Source organism: Octopus bimaculoides, chromosome 28 (genome assembly GCF_046866305.1).
Source record: "Octopus bimaculoides isolate indiv1 chromosome 28, ASM4686630v1, whole genome shotgun sequence".
NCBI classification, from domain to species: Eukaryota; Metazoa; Mollusca; class Cephalopoda; order Octopoda; family Octopodidae; genus Octopus; species Octopus bimaculoides.
In genome coordinates, this window is record NC_142955.1 from 16,751,072 (window position 1) to 16,767,656 (window position 16,585).

Below are 16,585 nucleotides of genomic sequence, written 5' to 3' on the forward strand. Positions count from 1 at the left end.
TACATAAAACATAAATGAAAACTGGCGCCCCCGTTTTAAAATAGATCCTCTTTCAGAGACAATACTAGCAAGTATCATTAGCGGCAGATACTGGAATTCCTACCAATTGATTGTTTGTTAGCTGCTATTTCTAGTTGGTTGATAGACAGGGAATGCCACTTCTTTTTTGCAGCCACACTCTTTTAACTGTTTTACTTGTTGTAGTGAAAATGGCAGTCGATGGGGTTGAGGGGCGATCGAAAACAAATCACTTCCTGGCGGCAAGGAAGGTCTTTAGCAACCACAGCTGATTGAAAGGCTGCCGTGACGATGAAAAGAGAAAAGGGGGGGGGACTGTAGCAACATAAACTGACTTTAGTATTAATTTGTATCTCCCGAGTGGGAGATGGGCTGAATCCTGGAAGCACTGCAATACCAGGCCAACCCGTGGCAAAGGCGGAGCAAGCCCCTAACACTTCGCCTAGTTCTAAAAATCAGTTTAATATCGATGGAACCAAATAGGGACCGTATCAGATATTAAGCTGATAAGAACAGATACTACACTTTGATCTTAGCCAAAAGGCCGAGAAGCGATGAATTTTAGACGCTTTGCCACAGACTATCTATACGCAAGTTAATGTTACACCCACTGATGTGTAAATTATTTACTCCAATCACATTTAATTACCTGCTATATTATAAAGACATTCAATGCTTACGTTTCCTACTTTAAAGTATTTTTAATATCTTTAAATCAATTATTTGTAAGTTTATAAAGATATTGTATGTTGAATGGTAATATATGTTCTTATCATTATATAAAGTAAACCTCTAAGCCAAGGGACGTCACCAAGATAGGGGGCACGGCTAATCACTTATCTGTAGTATTGGCTAGTGACTGGTTGCTGGGTGGCAGGTCATAGTTCATGAATCTGACTGACCTATGACCAGAGCGTTCAACCCATCTTATATTCAAATCTTATATATACGCCAATAACAAATATATATTTAAGTGACTAACATCTTCGTTAATGTCCAATGCTTTGTTTTGATTGCTATACCTTGTAAATCAGGCGACCACGTAATAATTGGTTCGTTGTTAAAGTGACAAGTTTGCTTCAAACCAACAGGTTCTGGGTTTCAAACCACTGTTTACCATATTAAACGTAAAATATTATTTACAATAGCGTCAGGTCAACGTTGCGAGTGAAATTGGACTGTGGTGAATTGACAAGTGAAAGATATGAGATTAAACACGTAGAGATCACAATACTGCTACAACCTACCAGTGCCCTCATCGTTGCTAATCTTTGCATGCTTTGGTGCCCATTGAACAACTTTGCCCTGGGGGTAAGGCTGTGGCTTTAATACTGTTTAGATGCCCTGCTTGTAAACACGAAGAGAAAATACAATTTTTTTTTCTTTTCGGATACATGCTGGAAATATTGACTGTGGGAGCCGAGCTCCGCCGGATTAACCATTAAACAAAATAAGCCAGCGCTTAGGGTATCAAGGAAAAAAGATGAGGCAGGGGACATAAAGGAATGGTAATTGGTGTATGACACAAATGACCAGGTAGAGTTAATGTTGTTCCGTACAAAAGTTCAACAGGAGAATATTGTAAACTTTCTTTAACAGCATTCCTGATTCCTAACAATGTCATTGGTAAAGCTTCTAACCAACTGATAGAATCAGAATGAGTTAGTTCTTATTGAAGATTTCAACTGGCAATGAAACGTCTCTATCATGCCATTAGATTGTGGATGATATGAAGTTGTATGAATTCTCAAGAGTTTGTTGAATTCTGCGAAAAGAGTCGACAAAAATTGTCTTCCACGATCTGCTGTCAATGTGTTGGGTATGCCAAATCTAGACATCCATTTGGTAAATAAATTTCTTGCTATAGTTACTGCAGATATGTCTTCGATTGGATAAGCTTGCGGGCACCGTGAAAAACGATCTATGCATGTTAAGAAATAAATATTACCTTCCACCTGAGACTGGTGTGAAGGACAGAGAGAGAAAAGTATAGTTAAAGTGGAGAGCTAAATCGACAGCGCAGAGGAAAAAGGATTTCCTGTAAAGGCACTGAATGTGGCAGTTGGTGTGAAAGCGATGACGGAATTTGAAATGAGAAAGGGAAGAGGACGAAAATGGAAGTCGACGGTGTTGAGGTGGAATGGAACACGATGAAGGTCTTTAAGCAACTACAGGTGACGGAAAGGCTGCGGAGTTAATGAAAAAAAAAAAGGGGGGCTGTGACAACATATCTGACATTATTATTAATTTGTATCTCCCGAGTGGGAGATGGGCTGAATCCTGGAAGCACTGCAATACCAGGCCAACCCGTGGCAAAGGCGGAGCAAGACCCTAACACTTCGCCTAGTTCTAAAAATCAGTTTAATATCGATGGACCCAAATAGGGACCGTATCAGATATTAAGCTGATAAGAACAGATACTACACTTTGATCTTAGCCAAAAGGCCGAGAAGCGATAAATGTTTGACGCTTTGCCACAGACTATCTATACACAAGTTAATGTTACACCCACTGATGTGTAAATTATTTACTTCAATCACATTTAATTACCTGCTATATTGTAAAGACATTCAATGCTTACATTTCCTACCTTAATGTATTTTTAATATCTTTAAATCAATTATTTGTAAGTTTATAAAGATATTGTATGTTGTATGGTAATATATGTTCTTATCATTATATATAAACCACTGAGACAAGTGACGTCACCAAGATAGGGGGCACTGCTAATCACTTATCAGCAGCAACACTCTAGCGGTAGTGTTTACTGGCTGCTGGGTGGCAGGTCACAGTTCATGAATCTCACTGACCAGAGCGTTCAATCCTCGATTAGTGCATCTTATATTCAAATCTTATATATACGCCAATAACAAATATATATTTAAGTGACTAACATCTTCGTTAATGTCGAATGCTTTGTTTTAATTGTAAATCGGGCGACCACGTAGTGATTAGATCGTTGATAAAGTGACAAGTTTGCTTCGAACCAACAGGTACTGGGTTTCAAACCACTGTTTACCATATTAAACGTAAAATATTATTTACAATAGCGTCAGGTCAACGTTGTCAGTGAAATTGGATTGTGGTGAAGTTACCATTTCAGCTCTCATTGAGCAAATAATGTTCCAATCATTTGGTCGATTTGTTGGTGGTGAGTTAGCTGCTATTTCTAGCAAGTCTTGTGACAGAACTAGATGACTCTGGGTAGACAAGCAGTCAAAACGACTGTGCTTGAAGCTAAAACAGTATCGCTAGCCCGAGAGCTGGATAGGGATGTGACAGGTGAAAGATATGAGATTTGTAACGACCGTGCGACTAGGAGATGGTGACGTGGGATGGCTCCTTTAGCGCATCGCACAGTCGACACAAATATAAAGCAAATGAAATGAGGTTGAATGAGTATAAGTGCCAAAAAGGAAAAGAGAGAAACACAACCGGTAAATAGGTATAAGACAAAGGTTTTATTGAATGTCAACTTGTATGTCTGTGTGTGTGTGCGACATAAAAAACACAGGCACTGTCATGCTATTAGCTGTCAGAAGTGAAAGTGCTCACTGCCTGCTAGTGAAGTATCTGTCTGTCTGCCTGTTGCTGGCCTGTCGATTCTTTGGCTACTGACAGCTAATACCATGACTGGCAGGAGCGAGCTATATGTCTGTCTGTCTGTCTCTCTATCTATCTATTACTCGAAAGTTATTGGAACAAATTTGACACCTATATCCATGCGTTTGAAAACACAGAGTATAAGGGTACTCGCGTCCGCGCTAGCTAGTCGTGAGTGGTCGATCCTATTATTTTAAAACTTCAAACTTCATTTGTTTTCTATTTTGATAAATTCTCTCTGTTGAAAATTATATTTTTATATTTTAAATAATTTGCAATTTCAGAAAATATGTTTTTATATTAAATTTGTGTTTTCTACTCACGACTAGCTATTGCGGACGCGCGAACTTTCGAGTGATAGATAGAGAGAGAGAGAGAGAGACATATAGCTCTCTCCGGCCAGTCATGGTATTAGCTGTCAGTAGCCAAAGAATCGACAGGCAGGCAGACAGATACTTCACTAGCAGTGAGCACTTTCACTTCTGACAGCTAATAGCATGATAGTGCCAAAACACAATAATGCACAGATCGTCATGTATACAAAGTGTATGTGTATACAAACATGTGTATGTGTGTGCGAGAGATACAGAGCATAGAAAAGGACGTTAGAAGAAAGTTTAGGCACAAGAATGGGAAATACCAGTTCGCATCCAAGGTACACTGTAGTTGAGCTGCTGTACGAAGAAGTTGTGGCGGCAAGGCAGAGCCGAAGAGACACACGTCGTGAGAAGTTGAAGCCTCAATGCTGCGGCTGGTTACTTGGTACAGGAGTTCTCGCAATTTGCATTCGCTGTTAACCATGGTGAAGCATTTCACAAACAGCGTGGAGAAAAGCTGTGCGAGTGGTGCGGGTTGGCGTGTACGTAGAGAAGTTGGTGTAGACGCTGGCGGTGGCGACGAAAGAGTTTGCAGTAAGCTGTTGAACGAAGTGTTGGATCTCCAATGAAGCTGTGTTGTGTTGTCGCTGGAACTGTCTGTGTGCTCTGTGGTCAGTGGCTAGACCTCAAAAGGTCTAGAGCCGGACTGAATTTCTTTATTTCCTTATACAAGGATACATTGAGGGGACAAACAAGGACAGGCAAGGACATATAGGGGTCAGTCATCCTTTTAGAAATGATTCAATACAAATGTAGATGATATGATATGATATAATATAATATAAGTTAAAAATTTAAATGACTCTTTTCAGGTTTTGGGTTAGTCCATTAACCCGCCGGTTGATTTCCTTTTGGTAATCTTTTCCTGTTCCTCTATGCCTGGACCGGCCGTATTAGCATGGCTCCTTGCATACTCATCTTTCTTACGATTTCCTTCCATCTTTTCCCGAATACTCTTTGCGGCAGGCTCCTCCTCTCCTTGCGGATCTTGAAGGCAAGATGGGTGGTGAAGTAGTTCACCAGCCCTCGTCCAGAGATGAACTGTCCTGTCGCAATCCCTTTCATTCGCGTCTTCCATACCATGTCTTTCAATATGGTTACTACGCAAAGAAATACTACTTTCTTTTCTTTGGTGAAAGAAGAAGGTGGTACAATCTTTATCACGGAGTCAGTCGAGAGCCGTACTCTTTCCGCATCCAACATTAGCTGTTCGGCATAGGTTATCAACTCCCTCAACTCCTCACAGTGTACGAAGGCGTTTCACTGGCACGCCCGCACCTCGGACACGTGGGGGAGGTGTCATAGCCATGCCTTGATAACCTTTCCGGAACCGGTAAGGCCGATCGGTAGCACAGCCAGGTCAAGGATTTCTAGTAGTTATCCAGAAATTTCGACCCGAAGGTCCTCTCGAACAGGCTGGCTAGCTGCCTCTTATCGAAGCCCAGGACGTCATCAGGCTTATGCTCTATCAACCCGCTATAAATATCCGCTGTGGTAACCCTGCTGTCAACATTGTTCACCCGGGAGAAGAGGGAAAGTGCTTGTTTGCACTCCTCCTGCCACTCCCCCGCCTTGGGCCACCGCCTGATCCATGCACCTTAGTCCGCAAGGGACTTAAACTTTGGAAAGATTTGCTCGGCAAGCGTTGACCACACCTGCTCACCATCCAGGTGGCACCGAAGATGTCTCAGCCTCAGCGCGTGCTTGCGCATCATCAGCCAGGGCAACCCCAGCCCACCCTTTAAAGGTTTCTGGCAACAGATGGAGCGCCTCACAAGTAGAGTTTTACTTCCCCACAAAAAGTGGAAAACGGATCCGCTCCAGCTTCTTCAGCCACAAACCGGAGCAAGGCACGACGGTTAGGCGGTAGGTTATCACCGATGCTATGAAAATCTGAGATTCATGAACTGTGACCTGCCACCCAGCAGCCAGTCACTAGCCATCACTGCAGATAAGTAATTAGCCGTGCTCCCTATCTTGGTGACGTCACTTGCCTTAGAGGTTTACTTGATATAATGATAAGAACATATATTACCATTCAACATACAATATCTTTATAAACTTACAAATAATTGATTTCAAGATATTAAAAATACTTTAAAGTAGGAAATGTAAGCATTGAATGTCTTTACAATATAGCAGGTAATTAAATGTGATTGAAGTAAATAATTTACACATCAGTGGGTGTAACATTATCTTGTGTATAGATAGTCTGTGGCAAAGCGTCAAAAATTTATCGCTTCTCGGCCTTTTGGCTAAGATCAAAGTGTAGTATCTGTTCTTATCAGCTTAATATCTGATACGGTCCCTATTTGGGTCCATCGATATTAAACTGATTTTTAGAACTAGGCGAAGTGTTAGGGGCTTGCTCCGCCTTTGCCACGGGTTGGCCTGGTATTGCAGTGCTTCCAGGATTCAGCCCATCTCCCACTCGGGAGATACAAATTAATAATAATGTCAGATATGTTGTTCCATCCTCTTTTTCCTTTTCATCGTCTCAGTGGTCTTCCCATCAGTGGTCTTTGTTCATCACTTATTATATTCAGTTCTATATCGAAAAATTTTCTATAAAAGTAACCTCCCCCCTACCACAAATGAGTAGTGTACACTTGCTTTACCTTCGCATTGCCTGTAAATGAGTCCCACTATAAATAGTTATAAATAATTACTGAGCGTTTTCATCACTGATATTTTAGTATTAAGAATATAGCAACGAGGTTCCGCAACTTGGAAGAGAGACAATCATAAGGTTCTGACTTCGAATCCCCGGGTTACCTCCCTTTAACGCTTTCCCTGGACCTTTGGTGAGGCACGAGACAATTTTCATTCCGAAAATGCGGCCCAGGGAAAATTTGTTTGGGAACCACAGCTGTAAGGTGAAATCATGTCAAAGCATACACTTGAGCACAATGCCGTCTTGGGACCCATTGAATCTTGCCCAACACTCCAACCCATTCCAGCATGGAACACAGACGTTAAACGATGATGATGATACAGACACACATATTTAAATGTAGGAGATAGTAATGTTTAGATTAAAAAGGGATTCAAATGCCACCCCGTCAACAAAATTTTCCCACGAGCGTTCCGGACCTCAGTTATGAACTCATTTGCATACAGCCAATCACAGCTTAACTATCAAACTAATTTATAAGTGAATAATAAGCGATGTCTTTTAAGAATGCTTGTTGTCCTTGTTCTTGTTTACTTTGTAAAACAGTAAGGGAAGAGGGTTGCTAGCAAATCACCCTCTACCCACATTTTTCCCATCCACAGCTTAACCATAATAGAACCTTAACAGAATCCCACATTAGATATAGATGCAAATCTATCCAATTGCTTGTCTCCTTCGAAAATGAGGCATAAATTAGCAATCGGTCGACTTGCGATAGCGTTCTTCATCTTGAGTTTCCTTGACAACAAGGTGAAGGTGAGCGCTGATGGGCTGTATGCAAATGAGTTCATTACTAGGGTCCGAAACTCTCGTGGGGAGAAAAATTTCGCGCCTCGCCATTCCGGATTAACGTAATCCTTTAATACGCATGCTCAACCGGATATTCATTCACACAACGTTTTTTTGAATCTCATCGAAATGATATTCGCAGATGATAATATAACGGAAAACAAGTTGTATGTCATTGAATCCATATAGATATACATACATTACAGTAATTCTTGTGTTATACACTCTCGTTTATTTCCTAATTATAACTACTACCATTCTTTCGCCTAACCGTGATATACACGAGGTAATCTTTTTGTTATTAACGATGTTTTTCTCATTCAATCCTGTGTTCTTTGTTCCTTAATGAATTTAATGTTTCTTGTCTTTTTTCTTTTGTTTGTATGACTTGTCATGAAATTCGTGACATTTCCTGAAAACGAGTCAACTAGAAACAGCAGCTTAATTACCCCTAATTCATAACACTATCGTCTTAAATAGCGACCCTCTCAGGTTAGTCCTGCGCATTCCATGTTGTCATTGAGCAGCGAATACCATTTTGTGACAGATTCTTATTGAGTTAGACCACTGACGATCCGGTGTAGCGGCTTCAGATTACGTTTTGGTGGGTTTACCGGGAGTGAAGTGTTATTCCTTTCAAATTCTTCCCCAGGTGTCGGTCTCACTGTTAGTAAAAGAATTATTAAACTCACTGCGGGAAATGCTTAGCGGTATTTCGCCCGTCGCTACGTTTTGAGTTCAAATTCCGCCAATGTCGACTTTGCCTTTGAGGGTCGATGAATTAAGTACTAATGAAACTCGGGGGTCGATATAATCGACTAGCCCCTCCGGCAAAAAGTAAATTTTGCTAAGTCACCTGCACGCGTTTTACGAAGAAAAACAAAAAAGAAAAACCCTGATTTCTTTGCGTGGTATCAAATACCCTGACCTGATGTGCTACAAACTCCGTAATTTTTGTTTTTCCCCACACCCCCGACTTTGGATTATCATAACTTTCAGAAAAATGGATATTTTTTAATGAAATTTTCTACGAATATGTGTTATATCATGTAGATTTCGACTATACAAAATGTTTTGGGGAAAGTGTTTTTGGAGGGGTTGGGGTGGGGAATTTCGGAAAATTCACCGGAGTCCACTTCAATTCGTCATAACGTTTAAGAAAATGCATATTTTTTAATGAAATTCACTACAGATATACCTCGGAGTATGTAGATTCCGAAGACGTATGAAGCTGGAGGGAAAACAATTGGGAGTTATTTTTGAGAACTGTTCCCCATTCGGGGGTGTTTCGGAACAAGTCGTCCATATTTGTTTCGTTTTGTACGTTTGTGCATCCGTAGATTTCTACTGCAACAACAAAGTTTTGTTTTGATTTTCTTATTTTTAGAAAAGGGTTGTTGGAAGTGTATTCTGTTTAAAAGACAGTTTCATAGTATGAAAACCAAGTGGTGCTTTTTCCCCAGCAGCGTTGGAGGGATTTCAGTTTTTCTTTATCATAATCCTCTTTCCATAATTTGGAGATCTTCTCTAGGTCGGAGCCTTGAGTCATTTTGTTAATTTCCTGGTTGATCTCTTCTTCGAAGGATTTTACTTTATCTTCATTCGTCTGGTCCCCTTGGCTTTAGATGTTCTGTTTCTATCTTCATTTTTCCCAGTGCCATTCTTTCCCTAAGGCACTTTTGGGCCTTGATATCTGTGCCAGTAATGAATTACAAAATAAAAATAAAAAAAGGTAGTTTCAATTGAAGTTGAGAGGTAATTTTATAATTCATACTGAAGTTTAATCGAGAGAGAAAGAGAGAGAGAGTGTGTGTGTATATGTGCAAAAAAGGTTATTTATACATACCTTTCTTAATGGACCCCTCCTAACTGTGGTATATGCGTCAACCTATTCGAGGGATCAGAATTCTTCTTGAAACAGGGTCAGTGTTTTACAGTGAAAACCAACTTCACATGTGCTTTGGAAAACCTAATATATATGCATTAACTTGCTCAAAGAGTTGTGGACAATACATTGGTCAAACTGAAAACAGTCCATGCCAGAGGATGACCGTAGATTGACGCCAGATTAAAATATGGGAATACAGAAAACTAGGATTCAGCAAGCACATTGATATTTGTGCCACTAATGAACAACCCTTAGAATTTCTCCCCTCTCTAAATTCAGGGACAATGCAACCTGTAATCAGCGCATTAGCAAAGGTGCGTATTTTATTGCAAAATATAAACCCATTTTGAATGCTTCCACCACAGATGAAACTACTACAAGAATTTAGAACACTTCCAACCACTACTGCTATAACCACAACTGGTGACTTTCGGGGTCATTTGACCAATAAAGAAGATTCCATGAAGAGTCCACTGTGTCCACACCACTCCTGTCCTTTTCTCTTCTGTCTCCTTCTTCCTCTTCTTTTCCTACTTCTCTTCCTTCTTCATCTTCTCCCGCTTCTCCCTTGGTTACTTCCTGCTTAAACAATCAATTCTCTCTACCCATAAAACTATTTCTTCAGATTTGCTGCTACCTACCAAGCATTCACAAACAAAGATATATATATGTGTTTATACACATAATTAAGGGGTCAGCAACTGTTGCTGACCCCTTAATTATGTTTATAAATGTATAAGAACTTTTAAATAAGTTCCTCACCTATAATGGTGTTTTCATACCGAAGGGCTTGGTAAAAATTATTAATTATTGATTTATTAATAAATTGATAATCCTTTACCCTTTTAATTGTAATATATGTAGGCACACACACATTTCGTAGACTACGGCTTCAGAAGAAATATTTTTTGCATAAAATAAAAATACATACAATATAAATGTTAACGGCTTAATTCATATTGTTCCAATGGTCCAACACTCGTTTTCCTGACAACAAATGTTTTGTGGTACATTCAGAGGTCACCATAATTCATTCAAAGTAAAAAAAAAAAAACTCCAAATAATTCCAGGATGGGATAGGGTTCCCCTACCTTTTTTTTTTACTGAACCAAAATTAGAGGTTTGCGGCTCATTAGGAGGTCAGGGTACTTCATTTCATGCAAAAAATCCAAGGTTTTTTTTTTCTTTGTGAAACGCGAATGGGTGTACTTATCGAAATATACCTAATAATCCAGGGGGTAGCAGTCTGGGAAGTTAGGTGACTAGATGTTAGGGGTGATGTGGTCGCAGAAGTTGTCTGACAGCGATGACTGGGTTCTTCTGCTTGTGTGCCATGGTGCAGAGTCCTGTTGTCAGACATAGGGTCTTCCAGCAACTACCCTTGTGACCCAGAGCAGCACTATCTCCTTCAGGCACTTCATGTAGGCCTCCATGTTGAGTCTGGGTCATGTGGGAAGATGAATTGAGAGAGAACATCCTCATCACTAGCGATCACTGGTACATGTCCTCAGATTGACACCCAAACACTTTCAAAATTCATACTGGATCTTCAAGTGAGATTGCCAAGCTGGACAGACTGTCATTTCCAAATTTCTGGGTGAATTGCACCATGGTGCTGTTTTCCTCACATACAGTGTTCAACAGACCTTACTATACTGTGTAGTTGACAAAGCCAAACAGATAATGCATATGCGCCGAATTAAAAATATCAAATGGCAACAATTTACCCATCGCATCCTGTATAATATGTGTCACATACAGTTTGTCAATTAGAATATTTGTATCTAATTCAGGGAGTAAGCTCATGTTTTTGTTTTTTTTCTGAAGTACATATCATAATCATATTAAAATATAGTTTGTATTTATTTATGTACTTTGTAAATATGTAATAAAGATTGTAAATAAACATTTAATGAACATATATGAATAAGTTTTATCTTTTTAGTTCACCTTTTATTTCCTGAAACTATAATGCACATCATATCTGTCAGATGTATTACAGACTGGTAAATAAGCAATACCTTCAAAATTCATTCCAGTTATATTTCAGAATATCATTTTGATGCCTTCAAATGTTAGCACAAGGCCAGCAATATCCAGGGACAGGGTTAGTTGATTGCATTGGCACCAGTGTAAAGAATTGTAAAATTCCCACTGTTGAATGTCTGCTGTTTCATTAATTATCTCATAAAACTTATATTGTTTCCCTGTCATTTCAGAATGTCTGATGGTATTGGCAGCAAAAGCATTTTAACTTGAGATGATGGTTTAAAGATTAAAGGAACATGTTATACGAAGCAGATGTAATTATATTCATATAAACCTGTGATGGAATTGCCATGAAATATTTCCAGAAGACGAGGATATTTATTTGAAATACAATATAAAAATGGAAAGGAAAAGAGATCATAAAAAAGAGAGGAGGTTTATGGAAAATGTCTGGTGTTTGTGCTGCATTAAATGTGAAGAAAGATAGAAAAAGAAGTGATTTACTTGATAAGATGTCGAAAAAGAAGGGCAAAACTTCATATCACTGTGATATCTGTAAAAAGACATTCCAGAAACAACGTAACCTAACTATTCACAAGAAAAGTCATTCAGGAGAGAGACCATTTCACTGTGACATCTGTGGCAAATCCTTCGTTGGAAAACAAGTGTTAATGGTTCACAAACGTATTCATACTGGAGAAAAGCCATATCACTGTGAAATATGTGGTGGTTTATTCTTGTTAAAAAATAACTTATCTATACACAAACGTATTCACACAGGAGAGAGACCTTACAGCTGTGATATCTGTGGTAAATCTTTCAAACAAAGTGGTGACTTAAAGGCTCACAAACGCACTCACACAGGAGAGAAACCATATCGTTGTGATATCTGTGGTAAATCCTTTTCACAAGGCAACCAACTTAGTATGCATAAACGCATTCATACAGGAGAGAGACCATTTCACTGTGATATCTGTGGCAAATTCTTCATTGCAAGCAATGTCTTAAAGGTTCACAAGCGTATTCATACTGGAGAAAAACCTTATCCCTGTAATATCTGTGGAAAATCATTTGCTCTAAATTGTAACTTAGCTGTTCACAAACGCATTCATACTGGAGAGAAGCCATATCACTGTGATGTCTGTGGCAAATCATTCTGTCGTAGTCATCACTTATCTGTTCACAAACGCATCCATTCAGGTGAGAAGCCATATCAGTGTGATATCTGTGGCAAATCATTCTCTCAAAAATCTGGCTCCGTTGTCCACAAACGCACACATTCACAAGATAAGCCATATTGTGATATCTGTGGTAAATCTTTCTCTCAGGCTAATACTTTAGCTATTCACAAAATGAAACATGCAAATGAGAAGCCATATCATTGTAATGTTTGTGGTGAGTCTTTCTTTCGAATATGTGACTTAAATAATCACAAAATTACTCACAGGGAAAAAAGACAGTATCACTGCGATACTTGTGGTAAAACTTTCCTTCAAAATTCTCAGTTAGTTAAACATAGACGTATTCATACGGGGGAAAAGCCATATCATTGTGATATCTGTGGTAAATCATTCTCTGTAGGCAGTAGTTTGACTTCTCACAAACGTATTCATACAGGAGAAACACCATTTCACTGTGATATCTGTGGTAAATCATTCTGTGTAAGCGGTAATTTAACTATACACAAACGAATTCATACAGGAGAAAAGCCATACCACTGTGATACCTGTGGTAAATCATTCACTGTACGTAGTGCATTAAAATCTCACAAACATATTCATACAGGTGAGAAGCTATTTCAGTGTGATATCTGTGGTAAATCATTCTCCCAGAGATCTCACATAGTTATCCATAAACGTACTCATACAGGAGAAAAACCATATCATTGCGATATTTGTGGTAAATCATTCTCTCACAAATGTAGCTCAGTTGCCCACAAACGTACCCATTCAAGAGAGAAGCTACATTGTAAAATCTGTGGTCAATCATTCTCTCAGGCTAATAGTTTAGCTAATCACAAAAAAAAAGCATGCAGATGACAAGCCATATCATTGTGATGTTTGTAGTAAATCATTCTCTGAAAGTGGCGACTTGACTAAACACAAACTCACCCATACAGGAGAGAAACCATATAGCTGCAATATTTGTGGTAAATCTTTCTGCGTACGTAGTGCATTAACTTTTCACAAACTTCTTCATACAGGTGAGATGCTACATCAATGTGATATCTGTGGTAAATCATTCTCTCAGAAATCTTACATAGTTATCCACAAACGTTTTCATACAGCTGGTGAGATACCCTATCATTGTGATATCTGTGGCAAATCACACTCCCAGATATCTGCGTCAGTTATCCACAGACGTACTCACACTGGAGAGAAGCCATTTCACTGTGATACTTGTGGTAAATCATTCTCCAGTAATAGTGGCTTAACAATACACAATCATATTCATACTGGAGAGAAGTCATTTCAATGTGATATCTGTGGTAAATCATTCTCCAACAATCGTGCCTTAACCATACACAAGACGTATTCATACAAGAGAGAAGCCATTTGAATGTGATATCTGTGGTAAATCATTCTCTGGAAAAAGCGTTGTAACTACACGCAAACGTATTCATACAGGGCAAAAGCCATATTGTGATGTTTGTGGAAAATCATTTTTTCATAGAAATACCCTAACTTACACATAAGTGGATTAATTTCCTGGTCAATCATGACTCCTTTAAAATTCATTGAAATAAAATTCATTAGACATAAATGTGTGTCAAAAGTGTTTCTTTAAAGATGATATTTTATGTAACATAACAACTGTATTTACTGCCAGCACTATATTGTATGTAACCATGGCTAGGTCTGCTGACAACCTGGGATTCTCCTATGCCTGAGTAAAACTCAGACATGGCAGAATGTCTTTAGGTGGTTCAACATCCAGACGTCATTCTTCATCACTTCTGTCCATGTCTACTTAAATCTTCCATTACCACTGCTTTCTTTCACATGTATTTCACATCACTTCTTCACCCACCTCTCATCAGCCTCCATACACATTACATGTCCACACCAGTTGCTGTCTCTCACAAGACGTTTCGTTCCTCTCATACTCTGTCACCCTTTTCATTTGTGCCTGCACACTTCCTTTCTGCTAACTTACATCCATCTGTTGCATTCACTGTGTCTCAATACCATGCATCATAACAGTTTGTGCACAAATATCTACAAGCTATTCCTTACTTAGACATAGGAGAATCCCAGGTTGCTTAGCAACGTGTAAACTAAAAGGAAATCTTTGAGAAAAGACTTGAATTTAACAAATGTATGACTGTGACAGAACTAAAGAGAAAAAAACATTGAGATTTTATTTAAAATTAACAATTACTGTGTTTTGGGATTATAATTTCTTTTTACCAAATAAACATGCAGATTTAATTAAAAAGTAACAATAAAGTATTTCAGGATTATTATTATTATTATTATTATTTTCCAAATAAACATGCACTTTATATTCTTTCTTCACATGTTTATAACTGTTCTTGTTTTAACTCCTGTCCATTGTCCATCTGTGACCTCTTCAATGACACTTTGTGTCCGCATGTGTGCTCCAGCTCGGTTTAGTCCATTCTGTTTTTTTATAATTATTAAATGAAAATAGGAAGCTGTGTGTTTAGAAAGAAGGAAATTTCTTAGGAAGGTATAGAAATAGTAGTTCTTCCGCACCTCTTTATCCATCCATACAAATTTCTCTCCCTCCAATGCCTTTTTCTTTCAGTGTCTCAAGAGAATGAAGATCATTATTTTTCTTATCAGAACTCTTTTAGGTTTGTCTTTTCTTTTTGCCAGGCTTCATGGCCTCACCAATGTAAGTTTTCTCACATAGAAGTGCATTGTTGTTTTAGGAAACAAATGTATAAATCCAAATTTTAATACTCTTACGAATATTGCCTGCACTTGTTATTAGAGTTGGCAGAATTGTTACTGCAGCAGGCAAAATGCTTAGTGGCTTTTTCATCCGTCATTATGTTCTGAGTTCAAATTCCACCATTCTTTCACTGTTTCTTCGGTTTCGTATTTCATCTCAATATGGTGGCATACTTCTTTCCTCTTGTATAGAACTTAGCATATTCCATAATTGGCATTAAACATTCTTCCACTTTCATTTTTCTGGTTTCAATTCGCTGTGATCTATACACTATGGTTCTCCTTTTTGTTTGTTCTAAACTTTCTTTTGGAGGTACTATGGAATATGTTGTTCCCTCCTTCTTGATAATTTTCTGGCATTTCTTTATTTCTTCCAAATCCATTTCTATTCCGCTCAAGCCTAGCATTACCATTTTCACTTTTGACTCTTCTTTCGTTACACTGGACCTCACAGCAGTTGCATAGCTTTGAGTCGAGTCAGACTCCATGCTGACACTATTTTCCACCTCTGAAACTGGCAAATTCATAGCGACAACACAACTGCCGAAATAGCCAATAACAATATTTCTAAAATCAGCAATTCAAACAATTAATTCAACAATGGGCGGGCTCACACGAGACCAAAATTTTAACAAGCAGAAAGAATTCCCTTACTTACTTAAAATTTCACAAACACAGCCAAGAAGTGATCCTCAAACCTACCACTGACTTTCTTTATACATTGCTCTATTCTACACCCACTGATCTATATAATATGTATTACAATCACATTGAAATCCCAGCTATATTTTCTACCCATTCTTACCATTATATTGTCCACTTAATATCTCTTCTGACGTTTTACATTGTTCAAAGTACACAAGTTAATGTGTGAAATAGGAATTTTGAAGGAAGTACCAATAAAATTAGTTTTTCAAACTTCGAGTGGTGATTGGGTCCCGCAGAGAAAAGTAGTAATAAAAGGGATCCATAGGTGAAAAAAAAAAAAAAAAACAATTCAGAAATACTAACCAGTGCCGTCATCGTTGCTAATCTTTGAAGGTTGGGGTTCACAGGGAACAACTTTGCCCTGGGGTAAGGTTGTGGCTCTAAGGCTGTGAAGACAGTCCTGCTTCTAAACTAGAAGAGAAAATACATTATGCCCTTTCTATGACTGTAATATCGATATAGGATAGCAAATCATGAGGGATGGGCAGCACTGGATGAACCATTATATAAAATAAGTTAAGAGAAAGGACGTGTGACACTACAGAAATAGTAAATGGTTTACGGCACAAAAGAAATCAATTTTAAATTGTTATTTTTTGGTTTATTGTTGCTTAAATTC

General features: G+C 38.5%; 1 protein-coding gene and 3 non-coding genes across 4 annotated transcripts in view; 2 read left to right on the forward strand and 2 right to left on the reverse strand.

The window, feature by feature from the left end:
* The window catches only part of LOC106884014 (uncharacterized), a 35,746-nt gene extending 21,645 nt beyond the window's left edge, over nucleotides 1-14,101 (forward strand). Inside the window, exon 4 of the mRNA XM_089344645.1 lies at nucleotides 11,943-14,101. Coding sequence (XP_089200771.1) covers nucleotides 11,943-13,377 — 1,435 coding nt within the window. The 3' untranslated portion in view covers nucleotides 13,378-14,101. The remainder of the gene's footprint in view (nucleotides 1-11,942) is intronic.
* Nucleotides 381-574, reverse strand: LOC128251199 (U2 spliceosomal RNA). Its single transcript, XR_008267012.1, has one exon. It is a non-coding gene; the product is annotated as a U2 spliceosomal RNA (small nuclear RNA).
* Nucleotides 2,282-2,475, reverse strand: LOC149130685 (U2 spliceosomal RNA). The gene has a single exon (XR_016238902.1). It is a non-coding gene; the product is annotated as a U2 spliceosomal RNA (small nuclear RNA).
* On the forward strand, nucleotides 6,234-6,427 carry LOC149130686 (U2 spliceosomal RNA). Its single transcript, XR_016238888.1, has one exon. It is a non-coding gene; the product is annotated as a U2 spliceosomal RNA (small nuclear RNA).
* Nucleotides 14,102-16,585: the final 2,484 nt, after the last annotated feature.